At 40.7% G+C, this 26021-nt stretch overlaps 1 protein-coding gene and 1 long non-coding RNA gene across 2 annotated transcripts in view; one reads left to right on the forward strand and one right to left on the reverse strand.

Annotated features, from left to right (window-relative positions):
* The window catches only part of LOC140070584 (uncharacterized), a 67495-nt gene extending 60588 nt beyond the window's left edge, over positions 1 to 6907 (forward strand). The window contains exon 3 of the long non-coding RNA XR_011848950.1: positions 6831 to 6907. This is a non-coding gene — a long non-coding RNA (uncharacterized lncRNA). The remainder of the gene's footprint in view (positions 1 to 6830) is intronic.
* Positions 1 to 26021, reverse strand: part of PEPD (peptidase D) — a 185381-nt gene that overhangs the window by 128292 nt on the left and 31068 nt on the right. The window contains exons 6-7 of the mRNA XM_072117244.1: positions 21138 to 21199; positions 14546 to 14590 (exon numbers count right to left, since the gene is read on the reverse strand). Coding sequence (XP_071973345.1) covers positions 14546 to 14590; positions 21138 to 21199 — 107 coding nt within the window. The remainder of the gene's footprint in view (positions 1 to 14545; positions 14591 to 21137; positions 21200 to 26021) is intronic.

A 26021-nucleotide genomic window follows, 5' to 3' on the forward strand; every position in this document is an offset into this window, starting at 1 on the left:
TACACGGATGCCTCCAGTTTGTGCCAATCACTGCACTGGCTACCTGTCTCCTTCCGTATTCACTTTAAAATAATAACCCTCATCCACAAAGCTCTGAATAATGCTGCACCTCCCTATCTCTCTTCTCTCATCTCAGTCTATCGCCCTTCCCGTGCTCTTCGATCTGCCAGTGACATTAGATTAATCTCTACCTTAATTCGAACCTCCCATGCACGTATCCAGGACTTTTCCCGAGTTGCACCAATTCTCTGGAATGCCCTTCCTCAGACTCTGAGACTAATGCCTACCCTCCAAAGCTTCAAACGTGCTCTTAAAACCCATCTCTTTAGGCAAGCCTATCACACTCGCTAACTGCTTGAAATGTCAACTCTCCCTTTACTAATCCATCGTATGTCCTATCTCCCATCTGTTATCTGGCAAACAGCTGATATATACCAAGCTCCAGGCTTCTCTGCAGTCTTTTTCACCTAGGACCCTGTAAATAAGATGGCGGCTGATGGCTGGTCCAAGCAGCAACATCGTTGTTTAGTAAATTATTTATTAAATTATTTTATATTGTTCCCTTATAAAGAATGGCTGGACCATTATACAACCTCTTGTGTCACCCCCTCATCCTCATAGTCTGTAAGCTCTTGTGAGCAGGGCCCTCACTCCTATTGTTCCATATGACTGTTTGTTCTTTGTAATGTAATATAGTTGTATATGTCCCCTATGATTTGTAAAGCGCTACGGAATTTGATGGCGCTATATAAATAAAGATTATTATTATTATTATTATTATAGTAGGTTAAGGCATGAAGAGTTTGTGTGTAGTCATATTCCAGGCAATAGATCATGGCAAGCAGAACAAATGGTTCAATACACAAGTAGAAGACCTGAACAGGAACATGGTTATGCTCAGCAAACTAGCTGGAAGCCTTTGATCAAAGTAGCTTTTCTAATGAAGAAACTACTTTATATAGCGAACAGATGCAGCAGAAGTGCTGGAAGCAAAATGCTAGGATTTCAGATTTTACGGTTTCATTTACCGTATATACTCGTGTATAAGCAGAGTTTTTCAGCGCAAAAAATGTGCTGAAAAACGTCCCCTCGGCTTATACCCAAGTCAATATACAAGAGTCAAGAGTAAAAAATACTTAAAAAATAATAAACTTATATACTCACCCTCCGGTGGCCCCGATGTGAAGTGCTGCTCCCCCGATGTCCGCGCTGTTTGTCTTCAGGCTTCCGCGCCCGTCTTCTTCCTTCTGCTGGGCGCCGCCATGTCTTTCCCCCGGGCGGCGCCTAGTATGACGTCAGCAGCGGCACGTCATACTAGGCGCCGGCCGGGAGAGAGCAATGGCGGCGCCCAGCAGAAGAAAGAAGACGGGCGCAGAAGCCTTAAGACAAGCGGCGCGGAAGCCTGAAGACAAGTGGCGCGGAAGCCTGAAGACAAGTGGCGCGGAAGCCTGAAGACAAGTGGCGCGGACATCGGGGGAGCAGCGCTGCACACCGGAGGGTGAGTATATAAGTTTATTTTTTTTTAATGCTGGGGGCAAGCTGTATACCACTGGGGGCAGGCTGTATACCACTGGGGGCAGGCTGTATACCACTGGGGGCAAGCTGTATACCACTGGGGGCAGCCTGTATACCACTGGGGGCAGCCTGTATACCACTGGGGGCAGCCTGTATACCACTGGGGGCAGCCTGTATACCACTGGGGGCAGGCTGTATACCACTGGGGGCAGGCTGTATACCACTGGGGGCAGGCTGTATACTACTGGGGGCAAGCTGTATACTACTGGGGGCAGGCTGTATACTATAGGGGGCTGGTTGGCTATATACTGGGGGGGGGAGGGGTCAGCAGTATATACTGGGCGCAGCGCTGCACATCGGGGCCACCGGAGGGTGAGTATATAAGTTTTTTTTTTTTTTAATGCTGGGGGCAAGCTGTATACCACTGGGGGCAAGCTGTATACCACTGGGGGCAGGCTGTATACCACTGGGGGCAGGCTGTATACCACTGGGGGCAGGCTGTATACCACTGGGGGCAGGCGGTATACCACTGGGGGCAGGCGGTATAGCACTATGGGCAGGCGGTATACCACTGGGGGCAGGCGGTATACCACTGGGGGCAGGCTGTATACTACTGGGGGCAAGCTGTATACTACTGGGGGCAAGCTGTATACTACTGGGGGCAGGCTGGGCTGGCTGTATACTATAGGGGCTGGTTGGCTATATATTGGGGGGGTCTGTGACCAATGCATTTCCCACCCTCGGCTTATACTCGAGTCAATAGTATTTCCCAGTTTTTGGTGGTAAAATTAGGGGTCTCGGCTTATACTCTAGTATATACGGTACTATTTTTCAAATTAACAGTAATAAAAAATACATAAATCATAGGGCCAGTGCACCCTACAGGCAAACGTGTTTACTTCCATAAAAAGCCATATATTAGGTAGTGGGACTTGGCCTTATTCCCATGGATGACATAGCCTTTCTGGGTTTCCCACTTTTTATGACCCTTAAAAGCTTTATATTTTATTCTTTCAATTTTGTACTATACATCCATTTAAACATTGCTTAATAACTCCCATAACTACATATTAGAGATGCAGCACATTTATGAAGATGTGGGTAAGTAGAGAATGGGTGTGTTATGTTTGAAACTTAAAGGGGTTGTCCGGGATATGAAAAAAGTTATATATTCCTTGGGGGGGGGGCATCCAAACCACAGACAAGCATCTGATATAGCATTAGTTTCAGGCAGTAGCAGCATTATGGTCTAACCTCTTATTGTTCATAGCTGTATGGGGGCTGTATTTTTCAATGGTATTATTTTAGGGTACATTACTTTATCCGCATTTATATTTTGCAAAGAAAAACGTTTTTATAACAATATCAATGGCTGGATTCCCAGGCTGTACAATTCTGACTTGTTAAAATTAAATCCCATAACTCCTGAAGTGAATTCACCCAGACTGCCCCTCACTTCTGCTAAAAAAAAAAAAACATAATTCTGCTGCAGGTATCCCTGGGAATCATTCCTCAAAGTATTTTGCCTCTCAGTCCTTATTTAGTATATTTTTTGTCCCATAGCAACCATGGTTTCCAGCTCTCAAAAAAAACTACAGCAAAATGGAGGGGTGGGACCTGCCTCCTGTCACCTCATCACAAGCACAATGTGCTGACCAATGAAACTACATCTATCGATCTCTCATATCTATCTATCTATCTCATATCTATCTATGTATATCCTATCTATATCATATCTATCTATTTATCCCATATCTATGTAAAACTTCAGCACAGCACATGAGGGGGCAGCTAGAAGACTTGGAAAGTCTCTCCTGCCACTTCCTGCTGTGGAGAGTGAGGTGGTGGGACAGGGGGGGAGCTGTAGTTTGTGTCTGTGTGAATTATTTGTTTACATACAAGTGTAGGGAAAGCTGAGGGAGAGATTAAAGTTCAGGAGTTTGGTCACTACATTAATTAGTGACCCTGGCAGCACATGACTTCTGAAGCAGTGAGACATGAGGTAATCAGCTGTGAGCAGGGAGAGGACAGGTGGGCGTGTCTCTAGCTCTGTAGTCAGCTCCTCTGGGAAGACGGAATGTGCCTAGCAACAGCCATATGAGAGATCACTGACATCTAGGGGAAGTCTGCAGAATACAAGAGGAAGGAGCAAGATTTGGGTAACTAATCCAATTGCAAAAGGGCTTAAAATTACCTGCCCTACAACATATCAAAAGTTTCTTGAAATGACGGTTATACTTTACAGAAATCGAAAAAACTAAAAGTAACTAAAGAACTTATAACATTACGGAGAAATGTAGCCCATCATCTCATGAGGAGGCAATTAAACAACAACGTCATGTATCTCATAAACTTGTGAAGAGGCAATGGCACTGCTGAGATATGAAGCAGAACTCACAAGTAAGAAATAAAACTACCAAAACATGCATTCTATCAAATTGTAAGAAACAAATAATTCTACTGTGAACGCAAAAAGGCCATCCATTTTTCTTTAACTTAAAACACTACAAGAGCATGGAACTTAAAGGGGTTTGCCCATGAAAGAAAATTCTCAAATTTTATGGTGATGTTTACACCATAAAGATCGTTTTTAACCTTTACAATTTTACTCAATTTTATTGCTGTTTTAGCTCCTATCACTCAGTGATAATCCCTGGGAAATTACAGAGTGTAGGCGGGGACTCTGTAACCAGACACTTCATGATTACTCTGTGCTATGGGATGCTGTGTGCTGATAATGTGCTTATATGATCAGGGTGGAGAACATTCTTCTAGTAGCTTCTGAACATTCACTAGTATATGACACATAGAAAAAGAGAAATGAGACACAACAGATATGAGATATGATGAGATCCATGAGATGATATAAAACACAATAATACTCTTAGCTCTGCTATCTCCACCCTCTATGATAAAGACCTTATTTGTCTGTAGCTTGTAGAGCAATTTGATGCATGCTGCTTGCCGGAAGAAAGTGCCCATGTCTGAGCTGGTATTGTAATGGTGGGGGGGAGGGGCCGGAGGATGAAAGCACTACAGTGTGCAGATAAGAGAAGGATAAGAGAAGCTATTCATGAGAAGAATCCGACGATAGAAAATTTACGTCCGGATCCAGGGGCAACCAAAATTTTAAACACCAGGACTGATAGAGACAGGTTAGAGTTATAGCTGTGAAATGCTGTATTTTTGTTAATAAGTATATATAAGAATAAGGTCTTCATGGGAATACCCCTTTAACAATATCTATGGATACAGCCCAAAAAACCTAGGAACATAAACACATTCATCAGGGACAGTTGGATCATGCAGATTGCATTTTCTTAGTTTTTCATTTCCTTTCTCTCTCTTTTCAGTGACAAAGAAATTCTTAAAATAAAAGAAAGAGTTGGAGATACTTAACAGATATGATCAAGGCTTTGGGTACATAAATGACAGATATGTTGACTGTGAGCAGATATGTCATTGAGAAATAGGGGGTGATTTGTGAGATGGAGCAGTGTGGAGCCTGATGGCACGATGCAGCCTCCATTCCCAGTACAGAACACAAGACATGCCTCTGACATAGGTTATAACTAGGAATAATCTGTCAGCTGCCATCAAACCCATCCAACAGATTTTCCTTCCCAAGTGCATCTGCAAGGTAGTCACATAACATCTGCTTTCATCACCTGGGACAGCAGAAGGAAAGAGAAAAAATGTTTGATCTTTGCAGCAAAAAATAAAAAAAGATCTGAACATCTCAATATTTTGTTGTATATGACAAGTCAGCCAACCAGAATGATTTGCCAACAGCAAATAATGCCATTCCAGGGAACACACATGGGACACGTCACTCCCTTATGCAGCCTAATGATTAATCCTTTCTAATCCAAACTATTATGTACGACATAGGAAAAGCATTGTCACGGATTAAGTTATTAACAACCAACACTTGGAATTTTGCAATGGCGCAATTTATAGGAGATAAACAGCAACAATTTTCTGTGGTCTATATGACTGACCAAAAAGATACCAAATATGTTTAGTTTTGGAAAAATTAGATTTTATGTCACCATCTTTAGAGAGCTAAGAATAGATGTAGTTTTAGATGTAGCTTTCATAGCTTGAACACTTTAGATTTACATTTTTTGGGGAAGCACCCAAATTTCCTTTTTGCCATACTTATTTTTCAACTATACATATATTAGTTTTGCTATTGACTTTATAGACTTTATAGACAACATAATAGCTTATTATTTTAGACTTTTGCAGGGATTTCTTAGTTTTTTTTACAATTTTTACGGAATAAATTATTAAGGAATATGGTGATTTTATTTTAATAAGCTTTATTTAACATTATTTAATGTCCCACTTGTAATTACCTTTGTTTGATTATATAATACACTGCAATACTATACTAGTGTGCATTCCACAGTAACCCAGAGTGATTTCAGTAATCCTCTCTATGGAAGTCTACCAGCAGTTTTGCCCAAACAAAGCTGCAGAGAGTGTTACGTTACAGTCTTTGATATCTTGGCAACCATAACTTTGTCTATGTTGTCAGTAGCAACAGCACTGTGTAAACTGAATATATATTTTAGTATTGCGACTGGGCTTGGAGCAAGGTGGCTATACAGCACAGCAATTCCCTAGGCTCCTAGTGATTTTTGTAGTGATATACCAGAAGCCTACTATAGCACTTGCTCAGAGCAACAGAAAGGAAAGTATCCAGTCTGAAAATCAGAGTAAACATCTTCAGTCGGGAAAGTAAGTCGGAAGTATGTAACCTTACAGAGACTTTGCCAAAGTTGGTTGCCTTGCAGGTGTTCAGACACTTACAGTCACTGATGCACCACTTGGGAATTCTTGGTAATATGCAAATAAGTTTTCCAGGATAGGATATGGAAGATTCTTAAAAGTCATGCTTGATTTTAAAAGGGGCAGCATGTTTACCTAATTCCACTCTGGAAAAGATATTTGCATATTGTCCAGAATCCCATAGTGAAGAATCAATGACTAAGTCTACACACACCTGCAAGGAGGCCTTAATTGGCAAAGTCTCTGTAATGAGAACTGTTACTTCCCGACCCTAGTAAAAAGCTTCTCCCACAGCTAAACCAGTTCCCTACACTGTACTAAATCACATCAAAACTGTGATGTCTGACTGATGACAGATCAACAGCTATGGGTGTGTCTCATTGTATCATGTTATCTCTGTCCTCCAGAAAAACCTTTGGAAATTCTGGCTGCTAATATCACTAAGCGCTTTCTGAATATGGATCATATATTTCACATAAAGCTGTAAGAAACCATATGATCTTAAGCTTCTTCTATAGGTGGTTGCAGACATACAAGTATTCGACAGCTGCATGCAAGATAGCAAGAAATGAGCAGAATCACTATAAAAGGTATACTATGAAAAGAATCTGAGAAAATAAATATAGTCTAAGTATCTACCAGTGAATATTCCTGATGGATACAGTAAAAATCTCACTAACAATCCATGATCTCATTTACAGGAATATAACCTGCTAACATTTGCTATAGTTCTCAGACGGATGATGAAGAAGCCCCAGAGGTGGGCGCCAGCCGCTCATCACAATTAGCCTTTAAACTGATGACATTGCTACAGCTCGGCAGACACATATCCCAATTATAAAACAACATTTTAGTTCAGGAGGAATCATGGAGGTTTAATGGCCAGGGGTCATACAAATGACCTTCTGTTCCAGCAGACATTATCTCACCCATCTATCCACAGAATTACACAATAATAAAAAATAAAAAATAATGTCATTTGTCTGTTTCCTTATATTAGAGATACAGAATAACTCCAGGGAAGATGGCTAATAATGAAATGAACATTTTGATAAAACAAAGAAAGTAAATTCAAGTCGGCGGCCTGAGCTACACAGTAATAAGAAGTCTGGAGTCATATTATATATCTTGTATAGTGAATGAGATGATTTGGCATATATATCACACCCACATACTCTACGCCTCAAAAGTTTGGGGTCACTTAGAAATGTCTGTATTTTTTAAAGAAAAGCACATTTTCTTTCAATGAACCTCACATTAGATGAATCATAAATGCAAAAATGCATAAATTGTAAGAAGGTAAAGGGATGTTTATAAAACCCTTGTTCAAATATGCCAGCACAGCTAAAAACAGTTTGGCTGATTAGAGAAGTTGTAAAACTGACCTTTCTTTGAGCTGGATGAGAATCTGCAGCATCACATTTGTTTGTTCTATGAAACTCTCACAATGGCCAGAACTGTCATGTGAAACTCGACAGTCAATTCATGTTCTTAGTAATGATGGTCATTCCATGCAACACACTGCCAAGAAACTGAAGATTTCCTACAACTGTGTGTAGTACTCCCTTCAGAGGAGAGCACAAACAAGCTCTAACCAGATTAGAAAAAGAAGTGGGAGGCCCCGCTGTACAACTAAGCAACAAGACAAGTACATTAGAGTCTCTAGTTTGAGAAACCAATACCCCACAGATCCTCAATTGGCAGCTTCATTAATCAGTAGCTGCCAAATGCCAGGGTCAACCTCTATATTGAAGAGGCAACACCATGATGCTGGCCTTCAGGGCAGAGTGGCAAAAGAATAAGACTGGCTAATAAAAGGAAAATAATATAACCAAAAGAACACAGACATTAGACAGAGGAAGATTGGAAAAAAGTGTTACGGACAGATGAATCTAAGTTTGAGGTGTTTGGATCACACAGAAGAACATTTGTGAGATGCAGAACAACTGAAAAGATGCTGGAAGAGTGCCTGACTCTCATGAGCTGCTGCGCTAGCACATAGACTTCTCACTGCCGGCACACTCCGGCAGACAAATATGAGCTATTGCGCATACGCAGTAGCCCACGAGAGTTAGGCGCATCTCCAGCACTGGAACAGGAGCTACTGCGCTTGTGCAAAGCTTTGTTACTGTCGGAGACGTGCAGTAACAAGATATAGATACATGAAGAGGCCCCCAGAGCTCTCTTAGGCTACTACACGCCCCCAGTAGCCTTTGGAAAAAATTTGCATATGAATTGATTAAAGTTTATTTCAGCAGCAGCTCCATCCAAGAATCAAATAAAAACGTGATGCAGCTGCTACAGGGAGGGGAAATCTGCATCGGGAACTACTTAAGAAAGTAGTTTCTCGATTGTAGATTTTCTTTGAAGTTCTGCAGTGCTTTCTTGATATGTAATTTAAAGCCATCCTGTCTTTAACCTCATCAGCCAGAGATTCCTGACCATAAAATGGCAGCAGATAGAAGGTCATGTGATATCCATCTGTCCATGAACAATATCCCCTGTCAGGACCTTATCAGAGGATTCATAATTATAAAATCAAGGTCCTGGCAGAGCGATTGTTCATAAAAAGCCCATGGATCCCATGAACTGCACACATAATGTACCGATGTCCCGTCTGTCCAACAGCTGCGTTTTTAAATATTACAGTTCCGCCATGAGTTCTCTTTATATTGCAAGGACTTCTATCCACTGCACTGTGTTCAGTTCGTGGGATCGGACCGATTCCAGGGGCTTCATGTGTTTGTGTGCAGCACTGGAAGACTTGGGTCTATGAACTCTGCCCACGCACACACTAATGGCATTAAAGGTTGTGCGTGGGCAGAGCGCATGGACATGTCTCTGCTCGTGCTGACACACATAAAGACAATCGTGAAGAGAAGGCTGCTTTAAGGGGCATTTCATTACTGGGGGGGCTGCTGCATGGAGCATTTCATTACTGGGGGGGCTGCTGCATGGAGCATTTCATTACTGGGAGGGCTGCTGCATGGAGCATTTCATTACTGGGAGGGCTGCTGCATGGAGCATTTCATTACTGGGAGGGCTGCTGCATGGAGCATTTCATTACTGGGAGGGCTGCTGCATGGAGCATTTCATTACTGGGAGGGCTGCTGCATGGAGCATTTCATTACTGGGAGGGCTGCTGCATGGAGCATTTCATTACTGGGAGGGCTGCTGCATGGAGCATTTCATTACTGGGAGGGCTGCTGCATGGAGCATTTCATTACTGGGGGGCTGCTGTATGCAGCATTTCATTACTGGGAGGGCTGCTGCATGGAGCATTTCATTACTGGGGGGCTGCTGCATGGGGCATTTCATCAGGGAGGCGAGGCTGCATTGGGAATTTCATTAGCTGGGGAAGGCTGCTGGGCATTTCATTACAGGGTGAGGCAGTGACCAATACATTTACCATTGAAGGCTTATAATGGAGTCAATACATTACAGGAATATGTTTTAATAGATTTTAAAAAATTAAAACCTTTTGTGCCAAAAAAATGCCAAATCGCCATGTTCTGACATACCACAGCGTACAGACCTGTGTACGGTCTTGTTTTTTGCGGGATGAGAGGATGCTTTCAACCTTATACAACCTTTTTTATCACTATTTATTAAAATTTTTATAATTTCGAAAATGGCAAAAAAGTGTTAGTTCAGATATTTGGACGCTATTTTCCATTACGGGATTTACTTTCAGGAACAATCATTTTTATATTTTGACCGGGACTTTTGCGACACAGGCATACCCATTAAGATTACCACATGTCCTGGGCTGCTCAATAAACTTGGGTTTGTACATCTAGTTTACTCTAGGAGAAATTAAACATCTCTTTAGGTCATGCAGTTAATTTTAGACTCTCTGGAGGACATTTGTCAAAAATGTATGAGAAAAGCCCATAGCAACAAATCAGAGCTCAGCTTTAATTTTAAAAACTGCTGTGCTATAATTAAAGCTGAGCTCTGATTGGTTTCCATGGGCAACTAGAACATTTCTTCTCTAAGACGCTTCTGCTGACTTCACGCTAATCAGATGAATTCATTACTATTGGAGTTCCAAAATTAGCCGAGTCAAGACTTGTTTAGGAGAATGGCCATGGTGTGAGTCCCACCTTTATTATGAATTTATGGTGTATCTGTGGATATGTCACAAATACAGAATATAGCAAAATCATTTTACATGGAAACATTACAGGGCAATAGTCAATTTAAAAGTAAATTAGAGGGTAACATTCAAGAGTATTTTGGAGCCTTTCAGTTGGTTATTAGGAGGAAGGATATCAGGGAAGACAAAAGTTATAATTGGCTCTGTGAGCTTTATGGCTGTGGAGGGGTTAAGTTGCAGCTGGCTGTATGTGGGGAGAAAAGGGCAACTAAGAGAAACTCAAAACTGAAGTTTTTTAAGTATTTATGGGCGGTAAGGGCAGCGGCAAATGTAAGGTGATAACTCTATGAGGGGAGTAATTGGTAGGGGGATCTTAAAAGTTGCAGGAAATGTGTGACAGGAGTGTGGCAAGTGGTGCAAAGAAAAAAAGATCACTTGGATTTTATGGGAAAGATAGACTGGAAACATTGTCCTGAGGAAGAGACCGTTCAGTGTCCTGTTTCCCAGGCTGACCACAGTGCAGAGTACAGGGCTCCATGCATAGTATTAGATGATGCAAGGCAGTGGCGTAACAACAGCCGCTGCAGCTACGAGACCCTCACTTCTCTGCAGACCGCCATGCAACTCATCTTCTGGCCACCGCCGGCTGTTGCGTGTATCTCTACAGGTGTATGATAGCGGCCACGCCCCCCTTGTCATGTCAGATTAATCAAGAGGTTTGATGTATTTGGCGGGTGGCACGGCCGATGTAGTTGACCTGCCGTAGTTTTGCATTAAAGCTAGCGAAAACCAGCAGAGTGTGTGTGTGTGTGTGTGTACGAGGGTAGAACTTCATGTGTGTGTATTTATGTGTGTGTATGTAAGTATATAAATGCGTGTATGTATGAGCGTATTAATGTGTGTGATTGTATAAATATGTGTGCGTACAAATAAGTTTATATTTTTAAGGGTACATTCAAACATGGTATCCTGGCGCATACGTTCTGACATATGCTCTAGAACGCATTTGTCTTCACGTTACTAAGCATTTTCCAGCTTTAAAGTGTTTTTCTTCATTGCTTAAAAAAGTGTAATCAGCTGTATTAACATTAGGACACAATGCTTACACTTTAAAGCTGAAAAACGCACAGTAAAATAAAAACACATGCATTTTAGATGCATATATCAGAAAGCCACGTGTGAATGCACCCTCAGGGGAAAGGGGCCCCATTCAGAAATCTGCTATGAGGCCCTGCATCTCCTAGTTACCCAACTGATACAAGGAGTCCATTCTTCCCCACAAAACAGCAGTATAGTATAATTATGATAACAGTTCTGCGCTGCTGTTTGGTGGGGAAGCAAGGACTCGTATATCAATAGGATGCTTGGGGTCCTGTCCACGGTAATGTGGTGGGCCCGTGGCACAGGAAACTGCAGTATCTTAAAGGAAATCCTACCATCAGGAATCTACCTATTAAAATAGATGTGATGGTATGTTCCCTTTAATAATCCTACCATCAGATACCTTTAATTGGTAGATTCCTAAAGGACATCTACCACCAGTGTTAAGGATTGTAAACTAAGCACACAGAAATACTGGTGTGTGCCCCCTCTGGCAGGATCCACTCTTCTTTGAGCTTCCAATGCCCTTGTTTAGCAAGAAAAAAAAAAGACTTTAAAAATAATGCAAATGAGCCTGAAGGGCTCCCAGCTCCATAGATGTTAATGGAGCCTGGAGCCCCTCAGACTCAATTGCATGATATTCAAAAGCCTTTTTTTGTAAAAAAAACAAACAAAAAAAAAAACAAAAACAAAAAAAAACATGACATTAGAAGCTACAAGAATAAGAACAGATCCTGTCACGGGGGACACAAATCAGCATGTAAGTGGACTTGGCTTACAATCCTTCATCCTGGTGGTAGACTTCATCAAGTCTGTGAAAAATGTACAATGTGACATATTTCTCATACCAGACACTGCACATGGAACAGGACTGATAGACTCATAGCTATCTATAATGCTTGCTGGATTCTAGAGTGTCTTAAAAGAAACCTACCATCAGGAATCTACCTATTAAGGTAGATGTGATGCTATGTTCCCTTTAACAACCTAAACCCTAAACTAAGCTTGCCTAACCATACAACAATGTGTAACCTAATCTAGAGTATATCTATCCAATACGCAAATTTTTCAGAGCAGCTACTAGGGCATGGAGTAGCTTCTCTGTGGAGTGGGAGCAAAGACAACTCCATGCCTCTGCTGTACTCGCCTACCCCACTGGGCATGGAGAAGTCTGTGCTCTCATTCCACAGAGAGGCTACTCCACAACCCAAGTCCCCGGGAAACTAATCAGTCCATGAAACAGCACTTTTCCCAGACAATGTAAATCTGCTGTCAAAATCAAGCATGATAAACCTTATAATCTTATAATTTGTTATTGATGGCCTCCTTCCTTGAAAAATCAACTTTTATAATTATACCAGGGAGTTATGGGAATGGGGGGCATTACCAGAGCCCCTGGTGCTGCAGCTTCACAAGCTGTTAAAATGTTTCACCCCCTCCTCTGTTCCCTCAGCACTTCCCCATTTCCTCTGCCTACTGTAATCGCCTGCAGTAAAGAAAGTTCCAGCACACAGTGGGTGGGGAGGAAGTGCTCCTTAACAGTGTGACAGACTGTGAAGCTGGAGAAAGGAGGGGCTCCGGTATTGCCCCCCATAGCAAGTCTGGCTCATTAGCATAATCAAAAAGCAGATTTTTAGAAGGAAGGAGGTTATGGATAACAAATATAACAATATTACTGCAGTCACAGTGCCTGGATCTATGTGTAAGTGTCATGCTTGATTTTGATGGTAGATTTCCTTGCAGGTGTTAAGTGCCTGTATCTCTGAATCTGTAGATCACAGAACCACAAGCCTGATATATGAAATATGAGAGTCTTAACTTTAATATGACACAGGCATGTCTTTAGTTACTATACAGTAGAACCAAAGATAGGGGTGTCTGAAGTGACTCCCCCCTCCCCCCCCCCCCCCCCCTATGCGACCTCTAAACTTGACTCCTCTCCTGCATGAATCTTGCTCATTCAGTCATTTAAAGTCATATGACCTTGGAGGTGATTTTTATTGGTAAAAAAAGGAGAGATTTCAAATTAAAGAAGGAATTCCAGAAAGACATGTCATCCCCCACCTGACGGGCTGGTAATGTAATGGGGTAAAATTTGGTGTCAGGTTGTAGAATACTGAAACATGTACTTTAATAACACCCACACAAGTTAACCAGTACCCCATCAGATTCCAATAGAGCTCCTAGTCAATAGATCTGATTTTAGTACTTTATCTATTCTACCTACTATAGCGCTCTATCTAGTGCAAGAGAGAGTAAATGTGTTTAATTTGATCCAGGGGCTTGTAAAACAGAAAGCTTCATAACGTGGCTTGGCAGGTGGTGAGATTAATGAAGCGTTTACAAGGTCCGGGTATTTCTATTTTTAATGAATAAACTTTCCCATCAAGAAACTGATGGTGGAAGGTGTGGACCTTTATCACTCAGACAGACGTTAACAGTCCCCTTGTTTGCCTCTCGTCTGATTTATCCATTCCTCAATATCAACGCAGCCACATAGCCCCTGTGAGTTACTTCATATTTATTGTTCTCATTCGTCATTTGCCAGATGTTGAAATTGTTGTGAAAATACATGAAAATCGTGAAAAGAAAAAGATGAAAAAGTGTTGGTTTTGTCACTGGTAATTCCACTTCACATTTAAGGTGATAAATTACCAGCAAGAACTCCTGTATCATGTTTCCTTGGAATACAATAGAGCATACATGCCATGATAGCAGCAGAGAGATAGATATGACAGACCTGGGAAAAAATCCATTCTGTCATGATTTCTGGGACCTGTAAATGTAAATCGATGCAGAACCTCCATTATTATCTGGAGCAATGTACTTACATTTGTTGGTTGTAGGTAATTTGAAAAACTCTATACTATACATAACTTTTCAGAAACGCTATAGGAATTTGCCAGTTCTGGCCCCAAGCTCCATTTTAAAGTAAAGATCTTAAAAGTCTGTGCCACACTGCACACCTGCAGACAATCCAAAAAATAAAAATAAAATAACAACAACAGAAATATGATGGTTTCAATGACGTACCATTCCACAATCTCAGGGTGGAGCAGGGTATTGTTCACACTGAACCTAAAAGAGAATAGAAATAAGGTAAAGATAAATTATTAACAAAAATACAAAACTAAAGCCTTTTTTGAACCCTATGTTTTTTCTGTGCTACAGTTGTAACATAAACACAAATTTCAGTCCACTTTTTTAATGTTGGCTTTACGAATAGCTTAACCTGCATGCACACCAGTCACTCAGGGTAAGAGAGTACAAGAGTCCTGGCAGATTATCAGGAGACAATATAGAGATGTGTATATAACAGAGGTAAGTGGCATTCAAGTTTTAGAAAACAGGCTGGTATTTGAAATTTGTTTTAATGTGGGGAAGAAGAATACAGGTCACATCAAGCAGGTACCATGGGATATTAAGAGACAATAAAAGGAAATGTCAGTGAACATGATGGAAGACTATAACTCCTACTATCCAGGATCTACAGGACTCACATCACTTACAGTCTCAGGGAGGTGACATCATTACAGATGTCAATGTGAAATCCCTCCCCCATGTACAAGCGACACAGTGGTAAGGCCACCACAGGTTCTGAGATCACAACTTTCTACTGCTGAGCTCCCTACACAACAATGAAGAGATGTTGGCTTCTGCTAAATGGGACTTTGTAAACCCCACCAGCTACTAGACGCCATAGGGTGACTGCAGATGTTCTATATTACTTGCCAATTTATTGCACAGCAAATCTGCAGCGTAATGCATTAGCACTGTCGTGTATGGGACTGATGGCATTCCCATACACACATGCAGAAAAATCTGCTCTAAAACAGTTCTGTGCTGTGAATATTTGATCCTGCGGCCGCTGCTAAGTTGTATAATGCTATGCATAGGGAACCGGACGATTCAAGCTCATTTCTGATGCCTGCTGGAGTAAACAACATGTGCAGATACCCTAGGAGTAAACAACATGTGCAGATACCCTAAGTGTCAAAAAGATGCGGAACCTCCATTATCATCCGGAGCGATGAACTTATATTTGTTGGTTGTAGGTCATTGGAAAAAGTCACTGTGTGCATAGCCGGAGGGACCTAGCTAAGTATTGCAAATTCTAAATTCCTTGTACACCCTTGATTAATTGAAATTAAAGTGCACCTACTTCTATAAAAGTAGAAGTTTTCTGGTTTGGATCATTCTAATGTGTGTTCACAATAATGATGATCTTGAAGAACGGTTGCTGCCCATGAATCAGGAAAGGGCTATAAACCCAATTCCAAACAATCTGAACGTCATCATTTTACAATAAATGATGACAAGAAAAAAGTGGAAAGACACTACACGTCCAAGTCAACATTTAAACAAACTTTACAACCAGACAATGAAATGCAGAGAAAAACTGGAAAAACCCCATACAATTAGGGCACAAGTTGCATCTGACCAAAGCACAAGACTCGGACTTGATCAAATGCAAGACTTGGACAGACAACACCAAATGAGGATGTTTTTTCATCCCAACTTTATGTTTGGCAAGAACAAAACAAAAAAATAGCAGCAAAAATCATCTTTTTAGAGATGAGATTAGATAATGGTGGCTACAGGCTGTTGAGATATTTACATGCAAGTTACTAAAGGAAGAGTGAAGTATGGACGTCAGGAGGCATTCATATGCCAGCGGGAAAGATTTTAGGATTTCAATCCCTCCTACCAAGCTAAATATAAAATGAATGCAGCATTCAGGGAATCGGCACAAGGCTCCATGTTTATTCCCTTGGAGTGTTGGCATGTCCCCTTTAAACTTTAAGATTAGAAATCTGTGCTGCTTAAACCGTCACCTCAAAGTAAAGCAGACAATAGGAAAATTAATATCACGGCAGGCACCGCTGTGATCCAATTTTTAAAACTGTATTTACTCAAATCTGTCAGGCTTCAAAGAGCCTGAGATGGCATTAATTACGGCATAACAATGTAGCTGAAGGGAGCCGGGCACAACCTTTACACTGCTGCCGAAATTACAGGGACCCTGAGAAAAGTGTCATTTTGTGGAGACAGCTAGAGAAAAAAAAAAACACCGAGGTAAAAAAAAAAAAATGCTGTGACAGGCGAAAGATTGGCAAAGCCTTAGTTCAGATAAGCAGCAGGACACAGATGGTAAGGGGGAAACAGAAATGTTTTGGATGGAGAACAATTGAGTATTGGAGAACCTGGAATAACATCAAGTGGAACAGTCTGGAAAAAAATGACAGCTAATGACACCTTCAATAATAGTTAGTGTGCATTCACACGTGGCATTGAACACATGTCTCAAAACGCAATGGATCACCTGAAGAGAGATTTGACTACGTAAATGGTTGTTAACATCTGGGTTTAAAAAACAAAACCGTTAACGAGGTTAACACAATGTTAACACTTGCATCAACATAGTGTTTGCGTGTATTAACATGCATGTTAATGTGTTGTAAACACAAATGTTAACAGCATTTAATTAGGCAGATCTCTCCTCAGCTGATCCATTGTGTTTTGAAATGCATGTGTTCAACGCCACATGTGAATGCACCCCAATGCTGAAGAGATGGAAAAGTGATGAGGAGAGTTTTTCCCAGCACCCAGTCCATTCATCTTTCCAGGATATGAACAACTAAAACAATTTGTGCACTTCAATCTCCATTTTCTTTCAAAAATTCTACTGAAATTCTGAAAAAAAGGGGGCATCTAACATGTCACCCAAACCAAAAAATCTGCCAAATTATACAATAGTCATCTATGAATGCTGGATAAGGTGCACAAATTCTAAGCGTTATCTGTATAGAAAACCTGCAATGGGGGTGTTTTTCAGCTGCAGGGACAGGACGACAGGTTGCAATTAAGGGAAAGATGAATACAGACATATCGTGGATGTAAACCTCTACCCGAGTGCTCTGGACCTCAGACTGGGCTGAAGATTCACCTTCCAACAAGACAATGACCCTAAGCACACAGCTAAAATAACAAAGCAGTGGCTTTAGAACAGCTCTTAAGGCCCGAAAACCCTTTAAAGGGAATCTGTCATCAGCAATTGGCATAATAAACCACTTCTGGAATATTGTCAAGAAGAGTAACAACTTTTTTGTTTCTTTCATGGTCCAGTATGGTGGCATCATCCAGAAAATCAACTTTGAAGTGAGCTGTAAATTGGTAGTATAAAGTTAAGGAGGCAGAGACTTTAAACACTGAAGTAAGGGTGGGGAGTTCTGAAAGCCTCCTCCTCTGTGATTGACATCATGCATGTAGTTACAGTGAATGGGCTTTCTGAGGAAGAGAGAGCTTGATTTCAGTATACAAATCTCGACCTCCTTGACTTTATACAACCAAGTTATATCTAACTTCAAAGTAGATTTTCTGGATACTGCCATCGCACTGGGTCATGAAAGAAACATGATCTGGAATGTGTTCAGCTGCTTGACATTATAGTGGTTTATTAGGTCAATATTTGCTGATAGGTTCCCTTTAAAGATGTATATGCACCTACCCCATGAATGGAGGAAAAAGCACAAAAGTCCCCCAAAAAGTTAAACGGAGTCTACCAGCAGCCAAATGATCCCACAAGCAGAACTAGCATTATGGAGGGCACTTACTAAACATTATTTATGCAAGAAAAGTGAAACATTGGGGCAGATTTATCAAGCTGTCTGAAAGTCAGAATATTTCTAGTTACCCATGGCAACCAATCACAGCTCCCCTTTAAAATATTCATGAGCACTGGTAAAATGAAAGCGGAGCTGTGATTGGTTGCCATGGGCAACTAGAAATATTCTGACTTTCAGACGCTTGATAAATCTGCCCCATTGTGTAAAGATTGAGTGCTAGGTGCTGCTGGACACAGGTGCACCAGTAGAAGTGGCCCCATCACTGGTGCACCAAGAACCAGTAAAATTATTCGCTTTAAAACAGGAATAGTGTATCTAGAAAGCAGATAAAGATTTTCACACAATATTGTTTTTGCTTGTGGGGCGATTTAGGATTTTAGTCACATTTTGATCAAGTTGTATAAGCCCACTCACCTCTTTTTCATGGTGGTCCCTTACTGATCATGTCTGGAACACAGCGCCAGCAGCAGTACTGCTTCTGATTCTGGGCCCTGGACTGCCACATGCACTGCACCACAGATACAGCAAACACCATTCTTCAATAAATATCATATCATATGGTCTCATAAACTAACTGTGAGCAAGTCTGAGGTCTGCCGTTTCTGTGTTTCAGTGCTTGTGGGGTTCCAGGGTTCAGGACCTTGAGGGCTTAGTTTTAGCCTGTCAGTCTAGGTACTGGTGGACTGCTGGATATCACTATCTGCTGTGGTGTTATAGCAGCACATGCCATTTGAAATCACCATGGGCTTAAACAATTTAATCAAATTCTAGCCAAGCAGCAAAAGATCATTACATTATATGTGGTGGGCGATCCAGATCTCTCTTTCCCTAAATGTTGGAATTTACTTATGATGTATTAGGTTTACCTGCAGTCCCATGGTAAAAACACAAATAATATGAGCCTTTATAACAAAGTCAGCACTGCTACGTCTGTATACATGTTCTCTATATAAAAGGAGAGCCAATTTCCCATCGGTAATGTAAATCCATTACTTGCAGCCATCAGCTTTTCAGAACTGTGACAGAGCCGTCAGGGCTTATAGGGTTTGCTATCCTGTGTGCTTCCATTAATAAAATCTCACAGTAGCTGAGAACAAGCGCCAGGCAGAAACTTGAGCCGAACCTGTTATTTCTAGAGTCTACATCTGTATTATTCCCTCTCAATTTACTCTTCCTATTTACAGCCTCCATATCAATACATATTTATGGGACTGTCAGCACATGACTGTGGTCACAAGTCACTGTTATACATATTGAATAATACAGTGCAGGGATGGTGTGTGCGGCTTGTGTTGATTTTTATGTATTTATTCTGACAATGTGTGAAGGATTGTTAGAGCTCCTGCTGCTCGGGACCGTGATTGACTCTGGAGTGCAGCTGTAGATCACAATAATGGGATGATATCTTAATACAGAAGGTGGGGGTGGGGGAAATACATTAACTTTGCTTAATTTGACACAAGCAAATGTAGATGAGCTCGTGCTGGGAAGTGTGAAATTGGGATGAAGAGAAGAATCACAAGTTTCAAGCTAGAAGATTTTCTATTTAAAGGTGATGTGTTATAGAGACAACCTTGTTCCATGTCATACGATGAACTAGAGTAAAAAGTGGGTCCTGTTTGCAGGGAGTTGCGAGACCACCTCTGTGGAGCAGTAATGTTGGTCATATTGGACATAAACAACCACTGCCTACATTAATTAATAAAAAATAACTAAGTAAAAGGTAACTGGGAGCTGTACAATGTACACACAGAATAAACTAAACAAACGGTGAACCCTGGAGACGGAATATATTACTCATCTGATCATGACCCCCGTCACATATTATAATGTAAGCAATCACAATTCTGCACGATTCAGAGCCAAAATCTACTTATTGAGCGTCTACACTGAGCGTACACTGGAGATTTATACTGACAGCAGTGTTATATTTGCACAAGACATTGTACAGTAATCGGAAAACCAAACAGCCCCTATATATTAAAAGAACTCCTCTAAACTGTTAGATGGCATCTGTCAATCAACTTTCAAATGACAATTAGCAGAATTATGAGTGCAGCTCTGGAGTATGACGAGGATGCAACTTGGAATTAAAGGTAGTACAAGGCAAGAAATGGATGAGCACAGTGGCAACACCAGAAGAACGGTAGTAAGTTTTATATACATCATCCTGTAAATAATATAAATACATAGCAGGCATCACATTTAATAGGGGGGCTGGGGTGCTGACAGTTTCCTAAGTTCACAAACAGTACCTTGTTTTTTATTATGCATGTCCCACTGGTCCTTCTGCCATATTTGTACGTGTCTGCAAGTCAAGGAGGTAGATCTGCCCCACCTCCTGACCGCCATTCCAAGTATGGTCTGTGCCAGCTCTGCCCTCTAACGGCCCCAACCATCATTCTCCTTCAATACTGTCATACATGACTGTGCTGGACACTACATATGGGCGACCAGCCTGTGATCTTGGAGCCAGCACTACTGACTTTCCAGGGGCACTGTGCATGCGCCGCTATGTATTTTGGCATTAAGAAGAATGAAGGATGGGCGTTAGGAGGCAGGGCTGGCATGCACTATGCTTGGATTCGGCAGAGCATACAGCGGGAGGTGGGGCTGCCTGACAGCCTGGACGAGTAGTCCTACCCTCTTGACTTCATTTTACAATCAAATAAAGGAGGGTTTTTCAGAAGTGTTGACAAATGTGACAGAAGGATCCCTGGGGGAAATGCATAATATGTAACAACGTACTGTTGGTGGGCTTGGGGGGATGAGGTGCTGACAGGCTCCCTTTCATATATCTACAGTATACATAGATTTAAACATATATGTTGCAGGAGTATTTCATTATTTTTATTCTGCGATCCCTGTCACTCTTCTATCCCCTAAGTGTGAAGCTACAAGATTATTTTACCCTTTCTGGAGTGATACAGAATTAAAGATTTCAATGCTTAGGAGGAAAACTCAGGTTGCTTTCTCATGGTAAGACGATGTTCACTTACTGGCTAATTCCTTCAAATGAGGCCTCTCTGCAAACACTTCCGCTGTCTGTATTAACCCCACGCTGTAAAGAATAAAAATATACTGTATTTCAAGACAAATTAATAAAATATTAATTTAATCAAATTAATTAAAACATAAAACAAAAGTGCTACGGTAATCTAGATAGATCTACAACAAAAGAAATATAAAAAAATGAAAACAACTTTGTACATGCAGCCAAAACATATTCAAGCACTAGGTTTGGGGGCAAGGCTCACCGCCTATAGTTGTCCATCCATTTTCGATTTAATGAAAAACACCAAACTAGCAAAACGGCAAAAATAGCAAATATTCAAAATATAACTGGATATCACCTGAATATGGCTGAAATCAAGATAAAAATACAATCCCTGGGCAAACCAGGACTCGACTTGGTGTATGCATATCGTGGGCTGCAAACAACAGAAACATGGACCACTGTTTGCGGCCCATGTGAAATGATAAACCGAGCCAACAACTCAAGCAGCAATAGGACCTTCCCCCAAGTTTTGTGGCTCAGGCAGTAATCTCATTTATGGGGCTATGGAAACCATGTGTGTGAGCCCATTGCAATGCATTTGTATTAACAGATAGCCCATAGCCAAAAACAATGTTCCTGTGCAGACGGCTTTAGCTATGACTCCCAATGGATATATTGTAGTAAAACATTATATATCTCACTGTTGACAAACAAATATTGTGCTGTTTGATCTTGCAGTCATATTTCCATATACATATCCCTTAATGCCTACTTAGTAAGAATAATAGGAATTAAGGGTATAAATACATGATCAGTCGGCATATCAATACCTGAAAAACACAGCTAAAGTATTACGACTGGCGTTTAATGTGGCAGTAATAATAATCTGCTGTGCTGGTGAAAAATGCCCCAAAATAATCAAGAGGTTTATGCCTTTAGTTATTCTGGTGCATTTCGGGATGTAACATGCTGAGAGCTGACCTAGATTTAACCCATTTTTTTTATGGATTAAATAAAGGAAACTCTGTTGGGCTATTAAAACTCACCCATGCTCCACCCAATTTGTAACAAAGCGGTGTGAACAAAAGAAGAAAAAAAAAACTGTAAAAAGATACAATTTCTAGCACAAAGTAATGTACTAATAAATCTGATGTGATTAATCCGTCCTGCAAAACTGACATAAAAACTTCATAGCCTAGAATGCTACAGAAAACAAATACAAGAAAACAAATAGTTAACTTAAGTCTTATGTGATCACATTACAACACAAACAATAAGAAATATTGCAGGTTTGAAGAAGACATTTTGAATGTCCATTTCCATGGTGGCGAATGTGAGAATATAACAATTTGAAATGCACAATGTAAATATCACAGTTTTGGTAGAAATGCCAGTTCAGAATTCAAAGACATGTTCAAGAGTTTGGATCATGGAAGGGAAAATGTCTAAGGACAGAGAACAAATATTTCTTTGTCAGGTGCTTCTATTCAGAGCCTGTCATCACAGGGAAATCTGAAGCCTTGTGTTGTCAATAATATGGTGATTGCAAGTTAAAGGAAATCTACCATTTGATTTGATGCATTATGAACCAAAGATTCCTTGAGAATGTTGTAGCTACACTGATGCAAAAGCATATCTTGTTTAAACCCTGGAAAAGCTGGCTGCTGCTGGCTGTCTACATAAACAAAATACACACAGAGCTTCCTGAACTGTCCAGACAGGACTAATCAACCTGAGCTGGATCACTCTTACATAGCAGCTGGGGGATGGTGCAGCAACTGATTACATCTGCCTCTCAGGGATAAGACAGGGATTACATCATTCTCTGAAGCAGTGCATACTTAATGGAGAAGCACTCCAGCACAGAAGCATTAGAGCCTAATTATCATAATTTTATAACAGTTTTTTCAGCAAAACCACTCAGCTCAGGTATTAAACAAGATATGTTTCTGCATTAGGGTAACTACAGAATTCTCAATGTATGTTTGGTGCATAATGCATGAAATCAAATGGTAGATTTCCTTTTAGAAATTATATATATTCATATCCACATGTAGTGCAATAGCAATCCTTTCTGTTTTTATTAGACTTTTCTATGAACTCCACTGCCTTTCAGCACTAAGGGCAGCTCCGACCCCCGCCCTCAGCTTTGCAAAGCTGAGCCTATTCTCAAGGGGTCTTCTTATATTAATATAGCTTTACAGTGTATAACATCATCCTCCAATTCTTCAATTAGTATTCCTAATTATCATATTGTCTCTGCATGCTGTAAGTTCATTGGAATTTTTATTGTTACCACTGAAAGGCTTTCTACCATGTTTATGTAACAGCCAAACAATATTTTAGGGCTCTCTATTGTAAAAGAGTCTGCACATGTGTCAATTCAACAAGATTATGATAAGTTTTCAAAATTTGGAAGTCCCAATGATTGAACCTCTGTTAGTATCCTTCACTAAACTGCTAATAACAGAAGAACAAATGCGCTAAAGAGTCCACGGACTTAAATGGACTTTTAATTGCTTCCATTAGTGTCAGTTTTCAGTGCTACCATTAGTGATGCCATTACTTGAGATTAAAAAAATAGTGCAGCAGCTTCCGTCCAATTTCAGCTCAAATAATAGAAACGGTGTAAACAAACACAAAAGTCAATTGAAATCAATGGACTTAACGCATCCGTTAGACCTTCGTTATAATTTTAGTGACAGAATAAAATAATGGAAGTCCGAGCCTGCACCCGATTTTCTTTTGATTCCCTTTTATTCTTTTAGCTGTTGAAACCAAAAAGAATGGATATATTCTGCAGTCCTGAGGAGACGATCTGCAGGAGCGATCTGCTGTCTTGGTGATTTCTTCACAAAGAGAATATTAGAACAACGACAAGCCTGACAACAGCCTGTATATATGGATGAAATACATGTCCACGCTAGGATAAGACATGATCCGGGGCTGACACTAAGCCCTTACTGTAGGCGAATGGAAAGCAGCTGCTCGCAAGGATGACTTATATATGATATATATGTGTGTGTCTTAGAAATCTGTCCTCCATTGCCTTGGGGTGACAGTCAGCTTTATTACCGAGAGCCTCTCATCTCTGACATGCGTCACACCAGTCCCAGTTGTAATTTCATATCATAAGCAAAGGCTACTAAAACACATCCGCTGAGGTCCTCTACTAAGAGAGAAGAAACCAGGTTCAGCCACCGACAAATGAAAGAATTGCTAAATAAATAAATCTCAGTATTATAGACACCTTTGTATTAACCATAGGTCTTTTATTACCTAGTAGTCTTATTACCAGTGACTGTAATTGTGTCTACTGAGTACAAAAACATTGGGACGGTTCGATAACAAGAACTTATCACAAGTTGTTATTTAGGGTCAGAGCTCCTGACTTTCTGAGAGGGATCATGTGACATATCATGTGACTGCAAAATGTTTTTTTGGATATTATTACAAAATTTGGCTAGTCTGTATAGTGGAAGTATTTTTACATATGTGCATAACATTTACAGGATATCAACGATGTCCTTATTTGAATAGGCTTATTTTTATTATATCTTCCCTTTAGGGACTAAAACAATTCTACGCTTGGTGAGAACAATTGCTGATCATAGAAGTTTTCATAGAATGTGGAGTTTGACCTTTCCGACATTCGCAATATTTGAGCAAGAAGAAAGAATTAGCTCCAACAGAGTTTTCTCTTCCATCTAAAATTAAAATTGAACATCATCCTATGTAAACTGAAGAAAGTAATTATTTATCCGAATGTTCCTCACTTTGGAGAAAACAATAGAAACATCTCTTACCCCCCTTTCACGATATGATGAGAGAGACGCTTTTTATTAAAAGCCGTAACAGCAAGAGAGTTATGCCTAGCAACAGATACTGGCAGTATTGCTAGCAGTCATTCCAATATAATGGCTTAAACTACATGCACTAAAAGTCAGATTCACCTCGCAAGGCGTTTGATTGAAAGGAAAAAAAAAATCTCTCCTTCAATCTCAGCCAACCTGCGTGACCACGAATATCATAAGGAAAGTCACTTCCATAATGTGGGCGCAGCAGTGAGTCAGGTCTGGCTACTTTTCCTATGTTAATCACACTGCTCCGCTACTAATAGTAACTACTGGCAACATGAAAGGGAAAAGGATTCCTTCGAAGTCTTTATACTCACCCGATAAAACATATCTTTAATTGTAATGTGAAGCACACATTTTCCTGAAGATTATTTCTCCCTAGAACTGCTGCACATATTGGTTTACAACCATTACATCACCCACAAGTTGCCAACCATCTTGCATGGTATACATAATAGCATCTGTGTCATTTCCTAACCTTCTATTACAACACTGTACAGTATTTAACCATAGTTCTGACATTCATGAATCAGGGGTATCAAGATGAATTATGCATTCGGGATGAATTTTTGCAGGGCACCTTCACGGATGTAGATAGCTGCTGCTCTAGACCAGTGATTTTCAACCTGTGTGTCGCGGCACACTAGTGTGCCGCGACACATGGTTGAGTGTGCCGCGGGGAAAATTCCCCGAATTATGGTGCCCCTGTGTAATGCGCCCATCTTCTGTAGCTCCTGCACCGCGCGGCCCATGTCACGTGACTGACGTGACCTGACGGATCGCCGACGCGGGGTGGGCGGATTGCCATTAGGAGTGAAGGTACGCGGAAGAAGACATCAAGGGTAAGTATATAAGGTTATTATTTGTATAAGGAAGGAAGCTAGGGTCTTTTTTTTATTAGTAAAGGGAGGCTGGGGCTTTTTATTAGTTAAGGGGGGCCTCTAGGGCCTTTTAATTAGTAAGGGGGGGGGCTCTAGGGCCTTTTAATTAGTAAAGGGGGGCCTCTAGGGCCTTTTAATTAGTAAAGG

This window comes from Engystomops pustulosus, chromosome 7 (genome assembly GCF_040894005.1).
Source record: "Engystomops pustulosus chromosome 7, aEngPut4.maternal, whole genome shotgun sequence".
Lineage (NCBI taxonomy): Eukaryota > Metazoa > Chordata > Amphibia > Anura > Leptodactylidae > Engystomops > Engystomops pustulosus.